Consider the following 21,379-nt stretch of genomic DNA (forward strand, 5'->3'; position numbering starts at 1 on the left):
AAAATGAAAAAAGATATGTCTCAGAAAATGCCCAACAGTTTCGTCCTCCAATGGACCTCTTCTTGGAGCTTTTATTTTCCTATGTGGAATACAACTGATATATGTATCTTCGTGTCTAAGATAATTACCAGTACTATATATATATATATATATATATATATATATATATATATATATATATATATATATATATATATAATATATTTCATGTATTCATATATTCATACATACGGTTTGCAGTTGAATTTTCCTTCATAGATCCAATAAACCCTCATTAACCACAATTATTATTTTCTACATCTTGACACCAAAACACGGTATCTAAAGTCTGTTGCCAGTTGAGAACGTTGACAAACTCTCAAAGGCAGAGGGACTGAGGCTATGAGTAGCCCAAACCGCTTTGCCTGTCCTCCCATCAGCATTTTCACCGAGATGTAACTGCATATTCCTGAACTGTAACCAAGATCCGGTACCTTCGCTGAAAAAAAGCAGGGCGTCATATCTCAATATCTAACCATAGAATCTTCTTGAAAATAGTCTCATTATATTTCCCACACCCAAGTTATCAAGAGAGCACTCTTTACAACTAACCTAACCTAACCTAGGGGCATGGCACAAATTGCCTCCATGGCTTTTGTTTGAGCTAACCTAACCTAACCCAATCTAACCTAACCTAGGGCATGGCACAAATTGCCTCCATGGCTTTTGTTTGAGCTAACCTAACCTAACCCAATCTAACCTAACGTAGGGGCATGGCACAAATTGCCTCCATGGCTTTTGTTTGAGCTAACCTAACCTAACCCAATCTAACCTAACGTAGGGGCATGGCACAAATTGCCTCCATGGCTTTTGTTTGAGCTAACCTAACCTAACCCAATCTAACCTAACCTACGGGCATGACACAAATTACCTCCCTGGGTTTTGTTTGAGCTAACCTAACCTAACCCAATCTAACCTAACCTAGGGGCATGACACAAATTACCTCCCTGGGTTTTGTTTGAGTTAACCTAACCTAACCCAATCTAACCTAACCTACGGGCATGACACAAATTACCTCTATGGGTTTTGTTTGAGCTAACCTAAAACCTCAACCCAACCTAACCTAACCTAGGGGCATGGCACAAATTACCTCCATGGCTTTTTTTTTTTGAGCTAACGTAACCTAACCTAAGTCAACCTAACCTAACCGAACCTAACCTAACCTAACCTAGGGGCATGGAAAAAAAAACCGAGTCTGGTGCAATACTAGCATACACCTCAGAGATTTTACCTCCAGTATAACGTGGGTTGAGACTGACACCAATGCAATTTGGGAGTTTTCCCTCGTCTGTAGTAAGTTAGCAACGCTCTCAGTCATTTATATAGCTCTAGTGGACTTACAATAGACAATCATTTGACTTTTAGAGGATTTTTTACAATTATTCCCGAGGGTAAATGTTGAGAAAAAACGAGGAACCTTACATAAAATCCACATGTCTTCCCTGATACGATTTCCTTGCAAAAAAAATCTCCCTGGATTTAATCAGGTTAAACAAAGCAGAGCGGAAAAAACGTATTCTTACATAAATGGATTCCCCAGAAAATTAATTCGATTGATGCCACATGTCGTCTTAGTGCTTTTTTCCTCCTATTTTTTTTTCATAATCACAAAAACAAAATAACTGAACAAAAGTTACCACTGCAAAAAATACAATAATAAATAAATAGAAGAATAAAAGAAGGGGAGTAACTTACATAGTAAGATTAGCTCATCAAACGACTTCGCTCCATAAAAGTTACATGTTTTTAGACAGGGTGACGCTTAATCTCGTGAGGAAATTAATCAAACGAGTAAAAAATGCTTCGGCACAATCGAGTTTCCTGCGCAGCGTGTAATCAGGGCCGCCGAAAATAGATCTATCTTTCAGTAGTCTCGGTGGTGGCTGTCCTATATCGCTGCCAGACGCACGATTATGGCTAAATTTAACCTTAAATAAGGATCAAAACTACTGAGGCTAGAGGGCTGCAAATTGGTATTTTGATCATCCACCTTCCAATCACCAAACATGCCAAATTGCAGCCCTCTAGCCTCAGAAGTTTTTTATTTTATCTAAAGTTAGATTTAGCCATGATCTTGCGTCTGGAGACGCAACAACACAAGCCATTAGAGTTTCATGGGCGGAGGCCCATATAGCATTTCACCAAGACACCGAAATACAGATCTATTTTCGGTGGTCTTGATCAAAGTATTTAGAATGGTCCTATTCTATATACTTTGGTCTTGATTATACGCTGTACAGGAAACCCGATTACGTCGAAGGAACCTTGGCATATTTTTTTATTTGTTTGGTATCACCACCACCAACAATTTTTATTGTCTCTCATTACTTTTGATCGTCAGAGTTCTCGAGGGTGCAGGTTTTATTTCCTAGATTTCATCTTTTGCAGAAAAACTCCTTAGAAAATACTTCACGTGGAAGAAATACCCCCCTTTGGCATATGTAGTATATAAATAAAAGGAAGATGCATTTTATTAAGAAATGTTTTTCCTTAAGTTTGAAATTAAAGCTATGATTCATGAATAACTAGAAATATATATATATATATATAATATATTATATATATAGATATATATATATATATAATAAATATATATATATATATATATATATATATATATAATATGTATATATGGATATGTATACATATATATATTATTGTATATATATTTATATTATATATATATATATATATAATATATATATATATATATATATATATATATATATAACCATTTATATATATAACCTATCTATATATATATCATATAAATATAGATATATAAGTATATATATTTTAATTATATATAATATAATAATATATACATATATAGGAGAGAGAGTGAGAGAGAGAGAGAGAGAGAGAGAGAGAGAGAGAGAGAGAGTTACTATGGAAAAGAGAGACAGACAGACATCGAAGCTCTATAGTGGGTATTTGAGAGAGAGAGAGAGAGAGAGAGAGAGAGAGAGAGCGAGAGGGAGAAGAGCAGAGAGTTACGATGGAAAAGAGAGACAGACAGACATCGAGGCTCTAGTGGGTATTTGAGATGAGAGAGAGAGGAAAGAGATAGAGAGAGAATTACTATGGGAAAAGAAGAGACAGACAGGACAGCGAAGCTCTATATTGGGTATTTGAGAGATAGATAGAGAAAACTCGTCTATTGCATATGAGAGAGAGAGAGAGAGAGAGAGAGAGTTTCTCTAGCTAAAATAACTCTGCTTACTCTCTTCTTCTTCTTCTTCTTCTTCTTCTTCTTCTTCTTCTTCTTCTTCGTCTTTATTTAAGACAAATAAAAAACCCATCTTATTTTGCTTTTGCTGTAGTGTATAGTCCTCGAATCCTCGATTATATAATCCAATTTCAGATAAAAAAATGAAAAAAATTGATGGAATCATTAATCATTTTATAAATTAATCGAACCCAAAAACAGACTGGAAAAGAAAAGACAAATAGTTTTAAGAGTTGTTTTATTGCTGACTTTTTTTCCTAGATCGATTAATATTCAACAACAATATTCTAAACAGAAGCTTTTGTAGCTCCATTACTGAGATGACAGGATTCTCTCCAAGTTTTAAGTTTTTCAAGAGATTTGATAGACATGATGCATGATAATGGATAAGCTCATTTTGAAGATATATATATATATATATATATATATATATATATATATATATATATATATTATATATATATATATATATATATATATAGACGTATATTATACATAGAATCTTAAAGCTACTTAACGCCACTGGAATTAGTCTCTCTCTCTCTCTCTCTCTCTCACACACACACACACACACACACAGGAATTCATACCCACTCACTCAAATGCATACAAAATCTCTCTACCTCAAAATACATATATACTACGGGGATTCTCTCTCTCTCTCTCTCTCTCTCTCTCTCTCTCTCTCTCTCTCTCTCTCTCTCTCTCTCTCTCTTAGTTTATTCAGCCATAATAATCTTTAAGCCTTTAACCGCAAGTCAAATAACTACCGTCTCTTTTTACAATCTGCTTTCCATTTATATAATCAAAACCACTATTATTCCCTAATATATTCAGATCAAGACAACGTCTTACAGGGCGACACACTAGGCCTATCGATATCGGTTAAAAGTTGCTCGAGAAATTGTGCATGACACTTAGGTCCTAGGAACTTACCACTGAAGGAACCTACTTCAGAACTACCCTCACACCTCGGGAGATCTCTAGGAAATCTAGAAAAAGGTAATTTGAAGGCGTTACCATGATTTAGATGTCTCCTTTGTGATTGAACTTCCAGCGGGAAAGCCTCGACTTCCCCCAGAGTTTCCAGTTCTGTGGACTCCCAGAGGTTCTCCCAAAAGGAGCCATTCAAATGACCTGTTCCCATTACTCCCTTCCAAAGGCCCAGAGGTTCTTCAGGTCTGGTCCCAGGGTTGGGCAGAGGGTTTGGACATTCGGGAAATTTGCATTTTCTCCCGTAGTAAGCTTCCTCGGTTTCCAGGACATGAGATGTCTTACCGATTCTGCTGGAAGTGTTTTCCATAGGCAACTGTTTCTGCTCTTTGTTCGTCGAGTTGTTTCCTGTTTTGTTTGATTTTGTGTCTCCTTTGTCGCAAAGGAAGCACGCAAGACTTACTGTAGTTAGAATATCTCGGTCCATATTCATTCCACTTGAGTACCCCTTTTTCAAAGCCTCTCCACTGTCCTGGAAAGGGTATTCCAGTGAGATAACTGGAACATCGTTGGGACCTCCTGAATCTCTGTAACACTGCTCTTTGATGTCCTCGTTGTTGCCCAACAAGAGACAACGAACAGAGCCAAAAAGAACCTGCCCATCTTCGCTGTTATCAGCTGCGATAGCTATGATGGAAAGGCCATACGTTTCTCGACAAAGTCCAGTCTCATGTCTTCTATCTCTTTCTTTATCGGTCTCTCTCTCTTCTCCTAATACCTCACTCTCTCTTTTTTCTCCCTCTTCTTCTTCTCCCTCCTCACTTTTTCCTCCCTCTCCCTCTCCTTCTCCTCCTCCATTTTCCCCATCTTTATCTGCATCTTCTCCCTCTTCGTCTCTTTCCCCCTCCTCTTGCCCATCCTCCCCTCCGTCACCGCTGGATGCTCCTCCTCCTTCTCCCCCATTTTCGTCGTCCTCTCCCCCATCCCCTCCTTCTCCCCCATTTTCACCATCCTCCCCCTCATCCCCTTTTTCTTCCTCTGCGTCGTCTTTTCCTTCATCATCATCATCATCATCATCATCATCGACGTCTTTTTCGCCATCTTCTTCGTCGTCATTTTCATTCTCCTCTTTTTCGTCTCCGTTTTCATCCTCTTGTCCTCCTTCTACGCCTTCCGTCTGACCTCCCTCTTCTTCTCCTTGAATTTCTCCATCATTATCTGCCCCTTCTTCTTTTTCTTCTTTTTCGTCCTCAGACTTATCTGCCAACGGCGCCACCTCAGTGACGTCATCACCTTCTTCCTCTTCTTCTTCTGCCGAGCAATTGAAGGTCAGATGGCTCCTGGACCTCAACCGTTCTTTTCGCTTTTTCGCGCCGCTCGTCGTCGACGACGGCGATTCTGCCGTCGTGGGATCGTCTCCTGCTGCTTCCGCGAGGTCGCATTCCTCCTCGTCCTCGTCGATGAATTCGGTCAGCCTCTGGAAGATGAGGTGCTCTTCTTCTTCCAAAAGCCTGGCCTCCTCTTCCGTCAGCGGCCTCTCCTCGTCTCCGTCGAGCTTCTCGTCGGCCTCCATGACGTGCAAGACGGTCACGCCACTTCCCGCCATTTCTCTCGTGCTTTGCCGGGACAGGGGACCGGCCGAGGCCGAGGAGGAGCGTTCCGAGGACGAGGAGGAACGCTCCACGCTCGCCATTTGGCTCCTCCCTCCCTCCTCCTCCAGGACGTTGTTCAGCAGCGTCGTCGTCATGGTCTCGCTGATGGCGTCGATCAGCGTCTCCTCCCGACTCTCGCTTATCCGCATTTCGGCTAACCCGTTCTTCCGCAGAGGATGGCCCCCACCCCCAGCGGGGGGCGGAGCGTGGACTTCGATCATGTCGGGCCTCTCAGAGGTCCCCCTACTCGACTCTCCTCCTCCTTCTCCTCCTCCTCCTTCGACACTGTCGACCCGGTTCGAGGAGAAGGATCGAGTGAAAAGGCTCGATCTGCTGTCGGACTTCTTCGAGGAGCTCCTCCTACTCGGGCCAACCTGAAACGGTATTCAACGCGTGTAGTGAAAGGAATACTATCGTCAAAAGAAAGTATTAGATAACGCTTATCCTCAGAGGGCGCTTTTCTCCTGCTTTCTCTTTTCCTTTTTGGGCTGCCTTGTGTCAAGTCCGAGGTCAAAGGTCAAGGTGGCTGGTTTTCTCAAAAAAGAAAACCTTTACTTAAAGTGACTTGTTGCACACCAGGTAAAAGTGTAAATCTTTGCGAACACACCTGTTTTATAAACGCTTTCGTTTCACACAAAAGCAAATGGTTTTACACACACAGTTTTTCAAGTCAGCATATTTTGCTACACCCAAATTGGACACTTGACACGTATGGGATTTGTAGTACAAATAACTCATTTATTACACTCACATATACAATATATTTTACGTATGACCAGTTTGTTTACTGGTCACACGATCAGTTTGTTTTACAGGCGAACAATCGTTTTTACACAATAAACGTTATACCACAAACAATTATATATGTTAACAACATACAGTCAGATACATAGATAAACTTTTTTTTCTTTTTGCTTACAGAACTATTATTGCTAGAGCCACACAACTTACTTTATGGTATACCAGTTTTATTTTCAAAAACTTTTGTACATTTCAGAGTTATTTCTAAAGTGATTTATGTCAGTTGATATACTATTCTTCTCTATTTCACACTAATGGAAAAGCTATACAAGATAAATTCCTGCACTGATATAGGTACATATATAATGAAAAGATAAATCTGCAGATATTAAACTATAATAACAAATATATGAAATACATATTCTGTTACAATCATACATACATACATACATACATAACATACATATATATATATAGAGTGTATGTATGCGTGTATGAATCAATGCACAGGATATACCACCTATAATTGTAAACATGGCTAATCAATCATCATTCTAGTATATATAATTCATTAAATACCTAAGAAGTGACCTGCAAGATAAAATATGGACGTTTATGCAGAAGAATCCCATCTTCTGAATTATCTGAAGGACTCTACAATTCAAGAATAGTTTATTAAATGTTAAACGTCATACTAACGATTCTTAAGAATCCTAAGGAATCATGAGACGCCTTAGCGAAAAAAACAAGGGTGGGGTATGATATTAGAATAATAAATCACAATATTTGATATACAGTAGGTCTCCAGAACCTAAATACATTCATATAAATATATTCGTAGAGCAAAGAATTTACTGATACCTGGTAACATGACCTTTCAAAGTGTAACACACTTTCATTGTAAATCCGGTATAAGAATTATTTGTCCTAATTTAAAATTCCCATAGGCGTTAATCAAGTCCTTACAACTGATAATAATAATAATAATAATAATAATAATAATAATAAAATAATAATAATAATAATAATAATAATAATAATAATAATAATGTATATGTTTTCTATGGCTGATACTGTTGTGGAAGTAAATATGTCACTTTAATCATCTACTCTTAGGAATCAGTTGTAGAAATCCTTATTGCACTCTTCATAAAAACAGAGAAACACCTATTAAAGAGGGTCTTATACCCCCTAGTACCGGAATCCCGCCCCCCCCCCCATATATAAAAAAAATCCTTTGGGGCTCGATGAGAAAAGTGAAATGAAAACAACGCCATCTTGACTTTTAGTTTCTCTTTTAATTCATCATTGTTATATTGTCATCAAATGAACAGACATGTCTCGAGGTTCTTTATGTAATTGAATGAGTACATGTTAACGTGTACGATAGTCATCGTCTAAAAGGGAAAGGGATTATGAGGAAATAGGCAAGGCATGTAGGGCTGAGAGAAGTGTGAGTAGTGTAATTGCAAAACAGAACTCATCAATTAGGTCTAAGATTGAAGAAGTAAATCTGTTAGTGAGCTAACTGAACGGAGGTTGATTGGATGAGAGGCAAGATGGAATCACAAGAGTTCAACCGCATTAAGGAATTGTTGAGCCAACTCTCCTTTAGGGGAGTGCAGTGTGAAGTTTGACAGTGAAAGGCAAAGATGGTAGCTATTGGCATTAACAAAGATGGTAGCTATTGGCTTTTATAATATGTATACTATATATATATATATCTATATATATATATATATATATATATAGCCTTATGAGAATTAAATAGTGAATAAGGCTTTGGAAATAATCTATAGTAAAATGTGAGCAAACCTGATTTCTAATCGTTTATTTGGGGAACTGGAGCCTGCAAATTCCTATCGAGTATATTTGAACTATTGTAAAGTGGTGTTGATAGTAAAATAAAATTTAAAAATTCAAAATCCAAAGATGTCATGATAAGAATACATCCGAATAAACAACTATTTATTGTTTTACTTTGTAACTTGTTAAAATATTCTGTGATAATATTCTTTTATTATAAATAATCGCTAGGAAAATGATAAAAACGAAAAATTCTTCCACTGCAACTTCAAAGGATCTTAGTCTCATCCGTATAGACTGCCTAATAAATTCTTCTTAAACTCTAAAGAATGCGTTATCAGTCACTGCTTACTATGCATCTGTGTATTGAAAGGAATATTGCTAACTAATCCTCAAGTAATTTTCCTCCTATCCAATCTATATCAAGATGCATTACTATAATTATCTTGGAATACCTCACCAGGTTTTAAGGTATTTCCCCATATTTTCAGCTTGATATTCCTCGTATCCCTTAATCGTTACATTCTTCTATAACCGAGACGTCTAAAAATGTAGATCACAGAAAAACTGAAAATTCTATTGATACGAAAACCGTTGGAAGGTAGGCCTACGTGAACGCCAGATTAAAATTTTAGTCATTCGCTATTCCAAATAAAAAATACAGTCGAAGTGGCAAACGAATAACATAAATGTTGATTTTTTAAGCATACAGAATAACTTCAGCTTCTTAGACCTTCTGCCTAAAGTGAGGGTTTGGTAGGTCCTACATTTCTTTGGTCAGCTAACTTCACCTTTTCCAAAAGTTTGCCAATGCTTTTTTACTATCTGCAAAGATGCTTTCACGAGAATTATTGCCGCCAATAACTTACGTCGAGGCTTTAGTGCTAACATTGATATGGGCAGTTAAAGTCAAGGTTTTACCAAGAGAAATATTATTATCATTACTGTGTATGTAAGTAAAGTCGAAGTTTTACCAAGGGAATATTTACTAGCATTAATATGTACAATTAAAGCCAACGTTTTACCACAAGAATTATTATCATGATAACGTATACAGCTTAAGTTGAATTTTTTTTTTCAAGAGAATCATTACTATCATTAACGTGTGCAGCTAAAGTCGAGGTTTTACCTAGGGAAGCATTATTATTATTATTTAAATAAAATGTGTGTAACTAAAGTCTATGTTTTACCACAAGAACCATTACTGTCATTAACGTGTGCAGCTCAAGTCGAGGTTCTAGCTAGAAAAATCCATTTTACTCTTAACGTGCAGCTAAAGTCGAGGCTTCACCAAGAATGACGTCAACAATGGCTAAAAACTGACCAACTCTTTTCAAGTTCAGCTTTAGTTACAACCACTACTACTGTGCAAATCGATGACCCCCTGCAGGTGAGAGAGAGAGAGAAATATATATACTGAATTCTTCTTTTTTTTTCTAGGACGACGAAGCCACCAGACTGCCAAACGTTTTATAATTTATTAGAAGCAGCGATAATATCATGCAGCTCAGTCGCACATCTATCGAGAGGGGGGGGAAAAAAGCTGCAACATACAGAAAATAATCAGCCAAACACTCATGCCGTTTAGATGGTAAAAAAAATATCTCTTTATCTTTTTTAGTGATAGTTCAGCTTCAAGGAGGTTATAAAGGATTTATTATATTCTAAAGGGTTTATTCTACTCCAAAGGACTGCTTTCATGCGTAGGATTTGAACGTAATTCTGGAATGTTTTTGAAGCCTTTGCGACTTGGTATTTTTCGATCAATAATGGCTTCATTAAAGTCCTGTTAAATCGTATTTATACTAGCGTTTTTCTTTTTTCTTTTTTACATACTGTTTGTCATTGCAAAGATGCAATTACGAAGATCCAGTTAGACGATGTGCATAAGAATTAACTACATCAGTATCACACATTATTTTCTCCATTTTCGTCAATATATCTTCCCTTCCTATTCTTTATATTCTGTTACAAGAGCTACTCATAAAAGTCTAGGCTAATTACTTGGTTTATTTTGCCACTGAATCTTTTGCAAGAGATGCAACAATTAATTATGGGTCTAATGACGAATTATTTACGTCCACAGGGAGATAGGAAGCCAAATTAATTTCTATGTGATTTAAGACGAACAATAGCCTTTGCTCATTACAGGAAAATTTTCAGAATTAAGTTGCAGATTTTTTAAAAGCGGGAAAAAAAGGCAGCAACACATGAGTTTATTTCAATAATTTGTTTATTTATTATCGTGAAAGAGTGTTGGGATGATAAAATACTTTGCCAACAGAATAAACAAAGCTGTTTATGTTTTCTGTATTATCCAGTAACTTACCTCCAAGCCATCACAAATTCTGGTAGTGATTCCTCAGACGCGACTGAGAGCGTCATTCCAATTGCTCCTCAGTGAACCTTATGATCATACTGCTAATTGAATTCTAGTACTTTCGTTGAAGCAAAACTTAATCTGTTCCAACCACCACGGTATGATTTTCACCAGAATTCCTTTCCCCTTGACTCTAGCAACTTTCTATAGCAACTTCAGTCGTTATGCAACCAATCACTGCAATCAGTAACCTGTACTGACCAAATGTGTAAAGTTTCATTCTTTCAGTCCATCACACATCACTTTTCAACTCAAAGATACTTGCCCAAATAATCATTTCTTTTAACACTCCTAATTCGACTCTCATAATAATGAATTCTCATTGATTCATATAACCTCAATATCACTTCTACTGTTGCTGCTAGATTCAGATTCATCCAGTTGTTGAATTCATCAGCCAAATATGCAATTGATTGTTTGGATACCTTTGAACTTTTTGCTATTGGTCTCCACCGACAAACTTCCACACAAATTGCTTTTATTATCTTAAGAACGTCTTGTCACAATTCGCTGAGTTTTCCTTTCATCGATGTGTTTCATCTCTCTCTCTCTCTCTCTCTCTCTCTCTCTCTCACACACACACACACACACACAACATCTGAGAAAAACAGCTTCAAGCACTCTTAGAGAACCATCTTTTCACACCATACCCGTCCACTTGACTAAGGAACATCGATTATTCATGATTTACCCACGTGTAACTGTGACGCAACACATCTCGACTCCGTCATCCTCCCCCACCCCCCCACCCATACCCCGCTACCCCACCCCAACCCCACCCAATATTATTAATTTATCCTCTGTTGGTACTTGTGTTTGGAAGCATATATTATTAACGTTTCTCTTCTTGAATGATTATGTTGATGTTTGTTTATAATCGATCGATCTCTTTGCCTCTTTTATGGTGTGGAGCTTTGCTTAATGAATAATATATATTTGTATATGTATAACAGAATATATATATATATATATATATATATATATATATATATATATATATATATATCTATATATTATGTATATGAGTGGGTAAATGTGTGTGTGTTAAAGAATGAAAGTAACAGATTCGTTTAATTTGGGTGTAATATAACACTTATTGGTGGGATATGAAAAAAAGCTAAGTTACAAAATAAATGAAACAAGAAAATCAGCAACAATGGTTAAAAGATTTGAAAAGCCTTAGATTTTGAAGGTATGAAGGGACTTGGAAACCAACTCTCCTTTATGGCAGTTAAATTTGGATGCTGCGTTTGAATGACAAAGAAAGTTGAATCTGTTTCAGATTAAATATTTGTATAGTATGTGTGTGGTGTGTTGTGGGCAAGAATGCATTGAGAGAGGTGAATGCAGTGGTGCTCAGAAGTACTTAGAAAATTGTTAGCAGGTGTGAAGAAGGTATCTGAGTGTTATGAGAGGGTTAAGACAAGTAGAAAGAACAAAAACAAACAACGGGCAGATGAAAAGAATTTGTAATTGGGAAGCGCTAGGAGGCATGAAGAGAGGAAGACCTAGAATAGGTGAAGCAAAGGGGGTACTAGGAAGGATGGACAGAGTGGAACTTGATATCCAAAAAATAGAGAGTGTATGCAAGGTGGAGGTTTTTGCGTAGGTACGTGAAGTAGCAAAGTAGCAGTTTCTTCACGATTCAGCACTTATAAATGAGACAGTGACCGCAGGGGGAAAATTCTTCATTCAATATATATATATCTATATATAATATATATATATTATATACATATATATATAGATATATGATATAATATATATATATATATATATATATATTATATATATATAAATTAAATATATAATATATATATATATAATAAAATATATATATATGTGTGTGTGTGTGTGTGTGTGTGTGTGTGTGTGTGTGTGTGTAGTGCATATTTATAAATAGATATGTGTGGGTGCATGTGTACAAATTTACAAATATATGAGAGTTAGTGTACAAACGCTTAAATGCACGTGTTTTTTTAATAAAATGCAACAAGGTGTATATATATATATATATATATATATATATATATATATATATATATATACCAGCATATATATGAATCGGACAATTATATGACTAACAGCTCACATTCAAATATTCTAATAATTAACCTTTTAAAGAAACAGAAACAAAACTGAAAACTGACATGTGACGTTCTACCTAGTGACAATTAAGCGCACAGCTGACTTTACGTAATCCCTACAGTGTCTGTTGACATATCTGTAAAGTTGTGAGCCTTTCTTCAAAAAGGACTTTTTGCCACTTGAGTTTCTGTTGTCCAAATAAACTTTTGTTCCACTTGACGACAGCCCTAATGTTTGTCCCGGCAACTTTCACTCTACCTGTCTCGTTTACAGTGAGTATTTACGCTCCGGTGACAAGTTTGACGTCAAATAATAATAATGAGAGGAATGAAAGGAGGTGTTCATTCATACGAATAAAAATAGTTACTCCTGTTTATGTTATGGAATAATAATAAAAATAATAATCATACTATAATGGGCATTATGTCCATCTGTCTGTCTGTCATTCAAATGCGGCTAAACAGCTCGACAAATTTAGACCGAACAAAAACTATTGGATAGGGCTTTGATCGAGGATGGTTTATTGCCATATAAATACTAGCTGACCTACCCGGCACTGCCCGGGAAAACTGTGAATGACAGGCTACGGGTAGGGGGAGAGAATAGGGAGGGGGGAAGTTTCTGAAGTCTAGTACAGTAGTGAGTTAGCAGTGCATTTGTGTATGCTGAATCCATTAAGACGAATTTATGTAGTTTGCTGAAGATGGATCCCTGCACAATTCTCCTCTGCTTTATGCATAGCGGAGATGATTTTTCTCTTCTAATAGAGAAACATCATCTCACTTCTCCTCCCCTCAACCTCTATCTTCCCCTCACCCTACCATCCCTCTCCCCCCTCCCAATTCCACCACCCCATCACTCTTCCCTCATTTTTCCACCCCTCCCCCTTTCCCTTCTCCTTTCTCCCTCCACTTCCCTCACCCATCTTCCCTCCACTGCCCCCCCCCTCTTTGTTCCACTTTACCATCCCTCTTCCCTCCCCCTACCCGTAGCCTGTCAAACACAGTTTTCCCAGGCAGCGCCGGGTAGGTCAACTAGTAATAATAGTAAGAGATTCTCCTTCCTACCAAACAAGCTATAGCTTCTATCATTGTTGTGAAATTTGTTAAGATATATCTATCGGAAGCAAGAAATATGCTCCGTCATTTATCAAAGTGGTAAAATATGCCAAGACGTTTATCGGCTCCGCGAAATATGTTATGGCATTAATTCGATCAAAGCTATGACAAATGTCAGCAGTTTATCGGCTCAGCGAAATAAGGCAAGATATATATCAAGGTTTTTGTAGCTTGTGATGACATTTTCAATTTTGTTGAATGGCATAAGACATTTAAAGCCACATAATGGCCTGGTAATTTAATCTTATACGTTAATATTTCCTATCTGAATCGCAGAAAAATGCCAATAAACGATTATCTGATGAATGCGAAATGTGGCATTTCAATGGTGTGTTTAACAGGCAATAATTCTTTGTTTATCAGCAAACGGAAATGTTTTTATTAATTCAATATTATCTCGGATACACTTCCCTAATTTTCCCAAGTGTCTGCAAATATGTTGAAAAGCCTTGCAGGTATGTGTAAGGATATTGCAAGAATATGTATATATATATATATATATCTATATATACTATTTATATGTATATATATATATGTGTGTGTGTGTGCGTGTGTGTGTCTGGGTGTGTGTATCTATGTTTGTGTGTGTATGATATATATATATATATATATATATATATATATATATATATTATATATATATATATATATTGCCTTTTTGTCCTTAAATGTTATGTATTCGATATGTGTGTCCATATATTTTTATGAATGCAAAGTCAAACTCAATCAAATTTAATTCCAATCACATCCAAGTACTTTTTAAAGATATTTCTACCCTGGGTAAAAATAAAATTGTCACAGGTGGTGAATTTTTCTGTGTTGTGCTCCCATCCACTGGTATCGGAATGATGAAGGTGCTGCTTTATAGTTCATTTTTGGAACAAAAGAATGTAACAGTTTCAAATGTATACCTCCATGTAACAGTTTCAAATGTATACCTTAAATAAGTGATTAAGATATTTCACCTACTGAAGAGAAACTGGGATTTAGGTGTAGTAAGATTTTCATTGAGTTTACGAGAATATTTTATCCATTTTATAGTATTTTAATCACATGTTCTCTCATTGTTTAATTTTCCTTTATAACTTAAGTATTATTAAAAATTTATTTAAAGTATTTGTGGTGTAGTTTGAGCAAAATATACTCTTATCTTCCAAAAGAGCCTCTAGCTCGTGAACATGATTTATTTCCAAGTGTTGTTAACAAGAAGTTTTAAAGTCATCCTCCAAAATTATTCGAATTTCAGTCTTGAAGTTTTGAAAAGTCTATCAATATCTTTTTTACACTTTCTTAATTAAAGACATGTCAATCTTCTGGAGTAACGAAGCCTTTCTAATAAATTTTTAGTAGATGATTCAGTAGGACCATAGCGAAAGGTCTGTGGGTACTTCTGCTTTCTAATTTAACCATCGAGGAAGAGTTAATGTGACAGTTTTCAACTAAGAAGAAATTTAAAATGTTTAAAAACAAACAAACAAACCTAATCCTTCAACCTAGCAATACAGGGCTGATGTGTTTACACCAAGCAAGACATCTATATACGCTAGATGCTTTTCTATTCTATGAGCATGCACGTGGCTTGGAGTGTATGCATTTACTGGACAATTATATATGTAATATAGTATGTATAGTATTTGTTAGAATGATAAAAATAAAATAAGTAACATTTGGCTAATTTCTTTTCATTAATTCTATATTACATTGATTTTGAGACTTCAGACTCACTGCCTCAATTATGACAATAGGACTATTTTTTGTGAAAGTGACAACGAAGAATGATATATGATTATATAATATATGATTATAAAGAATCCCTTATATTAGTTTTGCAGCTATTTACTTCATTATTGTGGATATTTCAAGGCATATTTTCCATCCAGGGAAACGGTTAATCGAATTCCCATGTAAGAAGAGATCAGAAATGGAAGAATGATATTCAGCTAAAAAGACAAAATTATTATTGTGAGAAGAACGAGCCTCAACAACTCGGACAAAGTCTCGTGCTTGCGTAATGAACGCGCCTGAACAACAGTGTGTCCCAGACGATCTTAAATCTAAACGAAAGTCTTGCTTCTAATTCACTTAAGTTTAAAAGCTAATGAACAAAAACAATACGACCGTAACTCAGACTGACGTCGTGTCAGCTGACTGACTGACGACACGTCAGCTGGGATCAGAAACCGATTCGTTCTCAGTAGCGACTTATATTTTATCCTTTCTATGAGCAACGCAGGTTCTTCAAGATGGCCGGCCACTTTTTTGTCTCCGTGACGTCATTGTCCCGTTGGCAGGGCTGCCCCCCTCACTCCTGTGCAAGATGACATTTCGTAGATATTTATACTCGTTTGTGGAAAGGTTCTCAGTTGTCTTTGACTGGTTATTAAATCATTAATGGCGATTGCATGGCATTAATTATGACATGGGGAACCTGGAATTTTATAAGATTAATTCTAGATTGAGATTCATAGCCTAGTCAAGTCAGTTATTTTCTCATATCCATGATATCAGATTTTTACCCTGCTAGGAGGAATGCATAAATACCAAAATAAATCTAGTTCACTTATTATATACAGATATGTTTTCTTGCGATACTAATAGTGTAACTATAAAAAAAATAAATATATATATATATAATATATATCTTGTTCATTATGTTCCTTAACTTACGCGAAAAAATAAGCATGTTAGGTGGAGCTAGAGAAATGGTCAACATGAACGACTAGCTTTCGCACTTCTTTTGTATCATTTAGCAAACGCGAAGTCACTGATTCCATAAACTACATAATAATGAAACGCTCTATGTTACAAAGGCTTTGGTCTGTCCAAGTCTGTGTGAAGCAAATAAAGAAATAATAATGGTTGGTATTCAGTCTCTTTAATGGTATTGGCCAGTGGATATGAAGCAAGTCATGGGAACAGAGGAGCGATGGATGCCAGGTGCCTTTGGTCAGCATAACATGAAAATTGCAGTTCCTACCGTTGGACCAGCCAGGGAGGAACCACATACCAATGGAGGAGGCATGAAGCTGAGAGGGACAGGGCCAAGACCTGTCCTTCTCTGAGGCAGTTTCAAGCCAAGCATGTTTCTAGATACCGTTCCAGGAAGGTGCTCAGGGCTCAAAGCTTCAGTGGTACAAAAGGGGATAATTAGGGTTACTGGATTTGCATATGAAAATAATAGGTTAGATGCTACCATTCTTTATGAAATTAAACTGTACAGCTCATGGGTTTATATAGCCAAACAGACAAAGCTTGATATTATAATGATATTTTGCTTATTTCTTCGAGTCTACAACTATATCATCTAATCTAAAAGAGCAGAGTCGTGGACCACTCAACTGTCAGTAACCAATGTGCTTGCTCGGGTTATGTCTCGTGTAACCTTCTGAGGGGGTCACCGAATGTAATCCTTTGTCCTTGTGAGGAATTATTTGATATCTCCATCCTCATTGTCCCAGGGTAAGATGCTGTTCATGTTCCCCACCTCGTCCGTTGCTCGTTTCTTCATCTTTTCACTAGCGACCGACGTCTTGGGCCTCTCCAGTTTCTCCTTGGCCATCAGCTCCTCTCGTGTGTTGTCCGTTCCAGACTGCAGCCCGACGCTCAAGTCATCTTGCGTCCTGACCTCCTCGTTACTTTCCGAGCTGCTGGAAGGCGCCACTTGGTTCTTTCTTCTTGGTTTCTTTTCAGCCCATTTCTCCCCATCACCAGTGTCCTCAGTTCCGGGAAGCTTTTTGTCGAAGGTCATGGTAAATCGAGCAGGAGTCTTCCGGGCAGACCCAATCCTTCGGATTTTGGCAGAGGGCAGGCGGGGTCTAGTCAGGGCATTGACATCTGGCTGTGCGGGAGGAGCCGCCTTTCCTGCTGCTGTTGCTGCTGCTTTGGGATCTTTAGCAGCAGCTGTGGGAGCCTTACTTTTAATTGCAGTAGGGTCTGTGATAGATGCCGTGTTTGTTTCAGCCTGTATGATGATCCGAGGCTGCGCAAGTCGCCTTGTTTCCAGCATGTCCTCTTCGTCTGTGTCCTCAGACTCTCCCCCTGTCGTTCCAAGGGCTGCCGCAAGAAGCAATTCCTCGTCGTCAAGGAAGGCGGGATTGTCATAACCATTCGAATCCTGGCGCTTCCTCTTCTTCTTCTTCTCAGGAGCTTCAGGTTTTGGCGCTGCATTCCCTTCTCCAGGAGCTGGAGTGATCATCTTCATCGGATCATCGTCTACACCATCTCCTGAGAAATCGAGGTCATTAGTGAAGGCCAGTTGGTCAATAGCACCTGTAAGTGCTCCAATTCCGTCATGTTCGTTCATGGGATCGGCGTCTCCTGCGAACATGCTCTGGGTTAAGGCATCTCCCATGATGTCAACAGTGTCAGGGCCTGAGGATATACAAAGAAGACCACCTCCACCTTTCTTCTTCGACGGTCTGTAAGAGAAAACAGTGGTTAGTGCGACTTCGCATAAAAAAACAGTTCTAAGTAAAACCTATTACTTTGTAAAGCAGTCAATAACATAGATTTAACAGTTGTAATTCATGTAAAACTGCAGAAAAGTTGCCCATGTGTTGTTTTGCCAAGTATGACGTCATACAGGAGGGAGTCACCTAGCCTCTGATCCCCAGCCTGTTCAGGGCATGGTGCCCTAGGTTAAGTTAGGCTATGGAAAGGTTAGGTTATGATGCATCCATGTTGAATTATGTCTTTGATCCTCTTAAGTTGGTCGTGACCCACAGAAGAACCTTCCACGAATCTTCATCACTTTTACCTAAATTCTTAATCCACAATGAGTTGGAGTAGATAAGTTTTTAGGTATAAGCGCAGGAGAGTTGCACACTTTATTTCCACAGGCTTTTGCCTTCTTCGAAGCAGATGAGACATATTTCAGCAGGGGTAGATCCTAACGCGATCTTTCCATAACCTAACTTTAAATGCTCCCTGACCTGGCAGTGGGGGCTTGAGTATCCCAAAACACAACATCAATTATATGAAAATGACATCTGCGTAACTATTCTGCAGTATTACCTAGGTCTCTTTTTGCAATTCCCTTGTCACAACTGAGCATACTTTCATGGAATGTGTTATCAGGCATGTCATTGCAGCACAATATTTCATTCTTTCATACTGAGTCTGTCAGCCAGAACCATTCAAGTGGGGATTGACTCCCAAACTTCCTTAAACCTCTTCTTGGGAGATGGACTGCAGCCAGATGTTATAATTCAAGGACGCAAGTCAGCTAGGTCTTAGTAATCTGTACTTCAGATGCATGGCTATTCCACACCAAGTAATCACTCTCTTGGATTAAAATCTGTTCCTGACTATTTTGTCCATCTAAACTTTAATTTACCACGTTCATGAAACAATTATTTGTCTGGAACAATTTTCTCATCAACTCACTCCCTTATCATAGTGAAAACCTGATGACAATACCTGATCAAGCAATCAGTTGTTCCTATTGATTAATACTTCCAAAATGTTTATTCATTTGGTGTTGCGTCATACAACTGACCCCGTGGTAGGAGTGTGAGAATACTGCCACCGTAGGTCCTGTATGTCGTAAAAGCCGACTGAAAGGACAGCTGCTGCCTTGAAGTCTTACTTTTTAGTAAAAGACTAGGCCCACTGCCAATAACTGTGGAAACTGCTGCCTTGCAGGTGGACCTTTTAGTCAAATGCAAGGCCCGCCACCAATAGCTGTGGTTGATGACAGCAAGGGCATGCAGTCGTAAAAACAACTTTGTCAAAAGTAAACCATGCCTGATGTTGTGAAGAAGGCAGTGGAGAAGGTGCACCAGGCAACCAACCCTTTAATGTAGGGATAACGGTGAGAAAAACTTGAAGAGTGCCATGTCATACTGCCATCTCACCATTCCTTGGTGAATATTTAGGATTCATTCTATGACGCTGCTATACCTTAAAATTTTACAAAAAAAAATTCATGAATGTACACCAGATCTAATTAAATTCGTAGAATGTATTGCAGTCACTCTCACATTGGAAATCATTCTTAGAGATTATTCTTAGATCATTCTAACCTGTCACAGGCTCAGTTGCTGAAGGTGAACATCGCAATACAGAGGACACTGAGTAACCCTTTGCATTTCAAAATCACCCAGATACTCTGCATCGTCCAGTATCAAGAAAAATCTGATAATTAAATCTGTTTTCATTGGATATTCATATACATTAAATCTTTCTGTGTAAATGGAAATGTCTGTCAGTCAGACTATAGATATGGGCTTTGAACAAAATGCAAACATACCCCTTCACGGGCGTGGAAGCTGCAGTTTGGAGTCCCCACATCTCCCTGCGAAGGAACTCTCCGCTCACGCCTCTTCTGTGTAAGGCGTCGATGGTGACACGTCCCACGCGCTGATCAGAGCAGACAGAAGGTAGAGTGGGTCAATATCATACTCGTACAGACTGATTCGAAAGTTTAATGAGAGTCGTTTGAAAAGGTGTAGCACTCGGTGGAGAAGTCACGTTTAGACTACGTTAATCTGATCTGAAGTGGTTTGAAGCCTAGCTATTCGTGACAAATTCTGTTTAAGTAACAGGGCCTTAAAATTTGTACTGTGTTATTCAGATTTATGCAATGATTTAATCGTGGAAATTGGTGACGAAGTCAAGTAACAAAGACCCGATATTATGGATGATTTGAATCCCTCTTGAAGCTAAACTGAAGGCTTGCAAAACATAGAGGAACAATATATGTATGAACATCTCACCTTCCAGTTACTGAGGGCACCCTTCCTCTGCTTAGCCTTCGTCTTGTCCTTGCACTTGATGACCATGACACCGAGGGCTTCCTCGCCTCCGTCAGCGCCCCCTCCGAGAGGCAGACTGTACATGTAAAGGTAATCCTTTAGCTTTTCTTGTGAGACGGCTCGTTCAAGTGCGATCACAATCTTCGCCCACTGTTAAAAAAAGGGATTGAGAGAATTCATTAGGATACAGTCACTCAATCAATCAATTAATGATGAAAAATGGCGAAATCGATCGATTCCTGCCTATAAGCATTATGGTGCTGTCGATTGCTGCTGAAAAATGTGGGACTCAATCGATTCCTGCCTATAAAGACCGGAATAACCATTATGGTGCTGTCTATTCCAGCTGAAAAATGTGGGACTCAATCGATTCCTGCCTATAAAGTTAAGAATAATAGTTATGGTGCTGTCGATTCCTGCTGAAAAATGTGGAACTCAATCGATTCCTGCCTATAAAGGTAGGACTAATCATTATGGTGCAGTCGATTCCTGCCTATAAAGGTAGGAATAATCATTATGGTGCAGTCGATTCCTGCTGAACAATGTAGACCTCATTCAGTTATAGTCAATGAATCTATTAATTCCTGCTAAAAATTTTATAAATCATTAAGGTACAGGCAACCAGTCAATCGATTCCT

At 37.9% G+C, this 21,379-nt stretch overlaps 2 protein-coding genes across 2 annotated transcripts in view; both read right to left on the reverse strand.

Moving 5' to 3' along the window:
- Window positions 1–3,945: 3,945 nt before the first annotated feature.
- On the reverse strand, window positions 3,946–6,074 carry LOC135211297 (uncharacterized). The gene has a single exon (XM_064244615.1). It carries the CDS (start codon window positions 6,072–6,074, stop codon window positions 4,107–4,109), a length of 1,968 nt encoding a protein of 655 aa, XP_064100685.1. The 3' UTR covers window positions 3,946–4,106.
- An 11,016-nt stretch (window positions 6,075–17,090) lies between these two features.
- The window catches only part of LOC135211573 (uncharacterized), a 50,429-nt gene continuing 46,140 nt past the window's right edge, over window positions 17,091–21,379 (reverse strand). The window contains exons 13-15 of the mRNA XM_064244869.1: window positions 20,703–20,891; window positions 20,237–20,346; window positions 17,091–18,404 (exon numbers count right to left, since the gene is read on the reverse strand). Of these exons, the coding sequence (XP_064100939.1) occupies window positions 17,414–18,404; window positions 20,237–20,346; window positions 20,703–20,891 (1,290 nt within the window). The 3' untranslated portion in view covers window positions 17,091–17,413. The remainder of the gene's footprint in view (window positions 18,405–20,236; window positions 20,347–20,702; window positions 20,892–21,379) is intronic.

Source organism: Macrobrachium nipponense, chromosome 4 (assembly GCF_015104395.2).
Source record: "Macrobrachium nipponense isolate FS-2020 chromosome 4, ASM1510439v2, whole genome shotgun sequence".
Taxonomy (NCBI): Eukaryota; Metazoa; Arthropoda; class Malacostraca; order Decapoda; family Palaemonidae; genus Macrobrachium; species Macrobrachium nipponense.